General features: G+C 39.5%; 1 protein-coding gene across 1 annotated transcript in view; it reads left to right on the forward strand.

Annotated features, from left to right (window-relative positions):
• LOC126463070 (transmembrane protein 120 homolog) overlaps nt 1-5,837 on the forward strand; it is a 65,359-nt gene extending 59,522 nt beyond the window's left edge. Inside the window, exon 8 of the mRNA XM_050096124.1 lies at nt 5,337-5,837. Within this exon, the coding sequence (XP_049952081.1) occupies nt 5,337-5,462 (126 nt within the window). The 3' untranslated portion in view covers nt 5,463-5,837. The remainder of the gene's footprint in view (nt 1-5,336) is intronic.
• Nucleotides 5,838-6,760: the final 923 nt, after the last annotated feature.

Raw genomic sequence — 6,760 nt, forward strand, 5'->3', positions numbered from 1 at the left:
AAATGCTTTCCTTGCCATTGCCAGTCTACATTTTATATCCTCTGTACTTTTACCCCTCTGTACTTTGACCATCATCAGTTATTTTGCTCCCCAAATAGCAAAAATACTCATACTACTTCAAGTGTCTCATTTCTTAATCTAATTCCCTCAGCATCACCTGATTTAATTTGACAACATTCCATGATCCTTGTTTTGCTTTCAAGACACTGTCCATTGTGTTCCACTGCTCCTTCACATGCCAACATTTTCATGGGTTGCTTGGAGGGGGCTTTCCTGGGATCCATAAGCCTTCAGCCCTTGGTTTGGGTTGACACGTTGATGACATCTTTGCCATATGGATTCGTGGTGAGGCTGACCTGTTAAAATTAATTGAATCTCTAAATACCTTCTCCCATTTAAATTTCACGTGGTCCTATTTTGAATCCCATGCCACTTTCCTTGATGTTGATCTCATCTTCATCAAAGGCCAGCTACACACTTCTTTCCGTGTTACGCCTACTAACAAACAACAGTACCTTTTGGCTGTTGCCACCCTTTCCAAGTTAAATGTTCCCTCCCATAGAGCCTTTGGATTTTAGGCAAATGTATTTGTTTGGATGCAGACTCTTTACAGCAATAAACTATCATTCTTGCCTCAGCCTTCTCTGGATCTAATCGCCACCAGCCTAGTTCAAAAACAGATTTCTCAAACCATCACATCCAATCCTGGTATTGCTGATCCCTCCAAAAACAACTTCGGAGCACACCACTTGTCACACAGTATTATCCTGGTCTTGAATGTATTAACCGGCTACTTCGACAAGGCCACGACTTCCTAAAATCATGCCCTGAAATGAGATCCATTCTGCCCGAGTTTTTGCCCACCACTGTAGAACAGCTTTTCGTTGCCCTCTCAATCTCCGCAATATCCTTATCAGACCCTGTGCTCTTTCTGCACCCATCTCCCTACCCTATGGCTCCCACCTCTGTGACCGCCCACTGCGTGACTTGCCCTATACACCCTCCTACCGCCACCTATACCAGCCCTGTAACTGTCAAAACATACTATCAAGGGGAGAGCCATCTGCGAATTGACACATCATATACCAGCTGTTACATAAACACTGTTTGACATTTTACGTTGGCATGACTACCACTAAGCTGTCAGTTAGGATGAATGGGCATAGCCAGAGGGTGTATACAGGCAACACACAATATCCTGTGCTCTAAAACTTGAGAGTTGTGACCTCGATGCCTGTTTCACAACACGTGCCATCTGGATTCTTCCCCCAGACACCACTTTCTCAGAACTCCGCAGGTGGGAACTAGTGCTATAACATATCCTTGGTTCTAGCCACCTGCCTGGCCTTAATTTAATTTCTTCTGTCTCAGCATTTCTTCGCAGTAACAACTCCTTTCTTCACTCCATTTAAATTTTTTACATCTTTAATTTTCTGACCTGTCTATTTTTCGCCACCTCCCTCCCACCTCTCTTACATAGTGTTTTTTCACTCTTATTAACTTGTTCACACTGTTTCAGCAATACTCTCTGTCTTACATATCACCCTGTCTTCCACGTTTAAGCCACCAGGTTTTCAGATCTCTTCCAGCGCAGTCCCCAACAATAAGTCTTTCCTTCTCATCCTGTCTGGCATGTCTCCCCTGACCCAGAGTTCTGGGTGACATTTTACAAACTCTACCCCTATTCCTACACCTGTCCAGTTCTCTTCCCTTCCCCTGCAACCCTTTTGCTGGGAGAAGGAGCCACTGGCTCTGAAAACTTGCATACGTAAAATCTTTTTTTTAAATATATATGTGTGTTCTCCTGCTGCTGCTTGGTGACTAGATTGTTTTATCTATCCAGTTACATTATGTTGTCAAAAATTCTATATCTTGTGAATTCTGCAGAGACTTGTCTTTATGCCTCTATTGTTTCTTTGCAGCCTTCACTCTTTCATCTCTCAAAGGCATCCATTTGCCATCTATTGTATTCCTATCCCCTCTTTATCAGTTGTTGCCCAATGCTCCCTCTGAAACTCTCAACAATATTTATTTCTTTCAATTTATCCTAGTCCTGTCTCGTCAATTTCCTATCTTTCTGAAATTCCTCAGGCTTTTCATAAACAACAAATAATGGTCAGTCCATATCTGCCCTTGGAAATGCTATGCTGTATAAAATCTGGTTTCAGACTCTGGTACCATTATATAACCTATATGAAACCTTGCATTTTGTCCATATTTCTTCCACATATACAGCCTTCTTTCATGATTTTAAATAAACTGTTGGCAAAGTACTACCAGGTGCCTTCTCCTTTCATTCTTATTTCCCAGTCAGTTCTCTTGTTATTTTCCATTTTCTTACTTTTCCTGCTATTGGTACCAGTTCCCTTTCAGTTAAATTTTCACCTACATTAACTATGTGAATAATTTATTTCATCTCATCATAATTTCTTTTACATTGTCACACTTTTGTAAATCTGTAGTGTTGAACTCTCTCATTATCACATAGTTTGTTTAATTTTCATTGTGTTATGAATAACTGAGGAAGACAGACATTAGAAATTTTAATTAATTGCAGTGTGGCTCTATCATCTGGTTAACCTCTGCTTAGATAAATTTTGGTATATTTAATTATTGCTTATGTTAACTGTAACCAGTGCAGTTATTTGCTTTTATACTGACTGTGTTGATGTGACCACCTCTCTGATGTGAGTAATTTCAGTGTGCAAGCAACTACATGTACAGCTGTTAACTGTAAACCAGATAATGTTACCAAATGATGCATGTTCAACTCTAATAACAAGATGATTAATGATAGAGCATCTGGAGCTCAGTTGTTTCACCATCATGTAAATCACTGAGTAGTTCATTAGTAGACTCTCCCAGAATTTGTGTTCCTTTGAAATACTGCAGATGGAAAAAAGGAAACTAATTATTATTCAGCATTTAATTGATCATACAATGACTAATACAATAAGGCTGGTGTGTACACTGATAACTTAAATCCTTCACCTATGAGTTCAAGGAGAAGACAGAGCAAAATCAGTGGTTTATTATATATGTAATGATCTAATTACAGAGATGATTGCAATAAGGCTACATAGACACTATTGTTATGTTCACAGAGTCTGTGGAACTGCTGTATAGATTTACAAATCAGTAATTTTTTTAATGTATGTGTGTGCGTGCACGCATGTGCATGGTGTCCTCCCTCCCCCCCCCCCCCCCCCCCCCTGCCCCCAACTTCTGAAGAAGCAGTCTGTCTGAAAGCTGAAATATCTCCAGGTTCTTTTTCATTGTGCCTATCTGCAACTCGGTGCCTCCTCTATGTGGTGACTAGCAATATATCCTTCTCATATTGTTGTTATCCCATCTGGAATTTCCATTGTTTGTTTTTAACCTCGACCTGCTCATTTCCCTTATAAGTTTCCCTAACCTTGCTACCTGATTAGGGATCTTACATCCACACACCAACCTAAGGCACATCAAACTTCATTGTTTCTTTATTTTTTTATGACAGCATCCTCCTGAGTGGTCTCCACCTAGATGTATAAAAACAAGACTATTTTACCTACAAAATATTTTACCCAAGAGGATGCCATCGTCCTCAAACCATACAGTTGAGTCCTGTGTCCTCAGGACTATGTCTGTAGCTTCCTCTTGCTTTCAGCCATTCACAGTACCATGTCACTTAATATCCCAGTTTGTTGTCTCTGCAACTATGGAAAAAGGCTGCTGTGCCCTGCTTTGGGAATTATTTCTTAGTTTGGCCTCTTCCCTGGTACACCTCTGCTGGGGTTGCACCTGGTGTATGACTGTATTGTTATGGCATGCAAGCCACCCTACTGCAGCAATGGTTTTAGTATGTTTCGTAAAAACTAATGGTAAACTGTTTCCAGACTGGGTTAATGTAAGCCAGTTCAGTTGGAGGCTGCTGTAAGTGTCTTTACTGTGCAAACAACACTTCATAGCTGTCTTATTGGACAGGTAGAAAATTTACCCAAGAGTGTTATTTCCATAAGTAACATTGTAATTTCACAACTGGCATCCACAGTTAACAGCCAGCATTTTACAATATTTTTTGGCAGAATGGTTCTTATGTTATGGAACTGATTGTTCACTTTGACAAATTTGTTTAGGAGACTGTTCCTTAAGGAAAGTGTCCACTCGAGGGGTATTTTAAGATGAGGAATCTCGAAGCTCTAAAGTCTCCAAATGCCTCAATGATAAGATGTGGGACATGCAAACCCTGCATGTCACTGATAAATAAAAATTTCTCCCATCCAGATTATAATTATGTGTACAGATAAGATAATTCCTACCCCCCCCCCCCCCCCTTCCTTCCCCATTTCCTTTTTAGTCAAAAGGTAGCCACTCATTGTGTGATGATTCCTATTAAAACAAAAAATGTGATTGACACCAATGTAGACTGCAAATAAATATTGCACTGCCTCTTGATTGCATCAGTATTACAGTTTTGGCACATATGAATGGGTGTGTGCTCTGATAAGACTGTCTGTTCTTTCTATTGCAAAGGAAAATGTCTTAGATTTGTTGCTGACCACAGATGAAATTGTCAGACTGTCAGATTAATGTGATATCTTTCACATTCAACAACAACATTAAAATCTGTGCATATCTTGTTTTACACAAAATATTAAAGCTTTCAGACAAAATCCTTCTGCAGTAGAAAACACACACGAAATGGGCACTGTCTCAGGGCTTTATGCCTGACTGCGACTGACACACACACACACACACACACACACACACACATACACACACACACACACACACACACACACACACACACACAGCCTCTGTCTCAGGGCACTCTGCCTAACTGTGACTGTCTGAGCAGAAGTTTGCTAAGATGAGTGGTGGGATAGGAGGCAGCAAGAGGCATGCACTATACATGTCTTCTATCACACCAATCCCTCCTTCCCACTTCTCCCTTCCCACAGCACAGGCTCTAGACACGACCTAGCAGATCTGTCCCCACAAATTCCCTGCATGCTTTGCAGGCAGCACTAGCATCTCTCTCCCCCTCCCCCCCTCGCCAGATCACGCTGCCTCCTTATACCCACTACCCATCCCACCAGGTTGCAGTTGCAAGTCAGGCTCTGTAGACAGTGGCTTTGCAAAAATATTGGAAGCTTTCAGACAGTCTTTGTCATTGTGCCTGTCTGTGACTCGGCACTACCTGTGTATGTCATTTAGCAATCTATCCTATTAATATTGTAGTTATTTCATCCTGGACTTCCTTGTTTGATACATGAAATGGTCCAAAAGAAACATGTGTGTCTAGAATTATCATGTTGTCTTAACGTATCATAAATGCATTGATTTTGTTTCAGATGCCCAATGATATGTCTGCTCAAAATGAAAAACTGCATAATAAAGTGAATGCTGTGATAGAAGAGACAATGGCTACAGGAGCACAAAAATCAGTTAAATCGGATGATACCAAAAAGGATGAATGATTAAACTTTGTAAATTTAGGTCAGTGTGTTAGTTGTCAGCCTATTTGTGGACCTGGGGATATGTTGTATTACTCTCTGTGGCTCTGCTGGATACATGACGATTGTATAGAAATGTTGTTGATTTAAGAGTCTATGTATGAAATTGATTGTTAAATTTGTAAAAGATGCAGTCCGTAGATGTGTGGTAACATTTTACCTTCACAATAATTCTGTAAAAATGCATGTTAGTGAAAAAGCATGTGTAAGAGTTAATCATGAAGTACAATGTACTGGTTATTCGTGGTGTGCATATATCACTGAGATTTGAGTTGTAAAATGTACTGTGAATAGGTACAAAAGAACTCGCAAAGTGTTAATAAATATTATTGTTTTCAATTTGTAGATTTATTATTTTAGTGTCAATGCCAACACTTGGTGCTGAACATTTTTGTCTTCTTGTTTACTGTTGACAGTAACGCTCACTCCATATTAAGTTTGTATTATTCATGTACCTTTTTTTAACTAGAAGCTGGATTCTTTAACCATGTACAGGACTAAATTTTGTAAAGAAAAATTTTAAGATTAGTGTGAATAGGCATCTTAATTTAGGCTGCTATTCAGTAAACAGGCAGTTGCAGTTACAATGTAAACAGTGTATTGTTAAGGGACTGTGTCCTGAGAATGCTGACAGTAATTGCAGCACATAATCAATTTCATTGCTAGTGTGGTAAAATTTCCAGTCATTGTCATTTCTTTTCTGGAGTCTCGCTTACAATTTTTTTATTATTATTATTTTGAGCTTTTCCTCATTACAGAGGCTTATCTCCAACGTAATAATTTACTTGGAAATTACAATACAAACAATAAACGTTCTTAAACTATAATCTCAAAATATTTCTCCAGGTGTTTCGATCTTGTGTGTCTTCTTCCTCTGCGCCCATTCTCCTCATTATGTGCTGTACATTTTGGAGCCAGGTGGTTATAGGTCGTCCTCTTCTTCTGCTCCCCTCCGGTTCCCACTCCAGTATCAATTTTGGTATTCTGGTTTTCTCCATTTGTCGTACATGTCCGTACCACTGTAATTTCTTCCTATCCATTACGCCATATATGCTTTCATTTATTTCCATTCTCCTTATTACTTCGGTGTTCCTTATTTTTCTTTCCTGGAGATTCTTGCCGATCTCCAAAAGTCCATCTCTAGAGCTTGTAATTTCTTAATGTGCTTCATGTTAATTGTCCAGGTCTCAGTTCCATACAGAACCACACTCTCTAATATGGATTTGTATATTAATTTTTTAGTTCTGCTCATTACATTCCTG

The sequence above is a fragment of the Schistocerca serialis genome, chromosome 1 (genome assembly GCF_023864345.2).
Source record: "Schistocerca serialis cubense isolate TAMUIC-IGC-003099 chromosome 1, iqSchSeri2.2, whole genome shotgun sequence".
Classification (NCBI taxonomy): Eukaryota; Metazoa; Arthropoda; class Insecta; order Orthoptera; family Acrididae; genus Schistocerca; species Schistocerca serialis.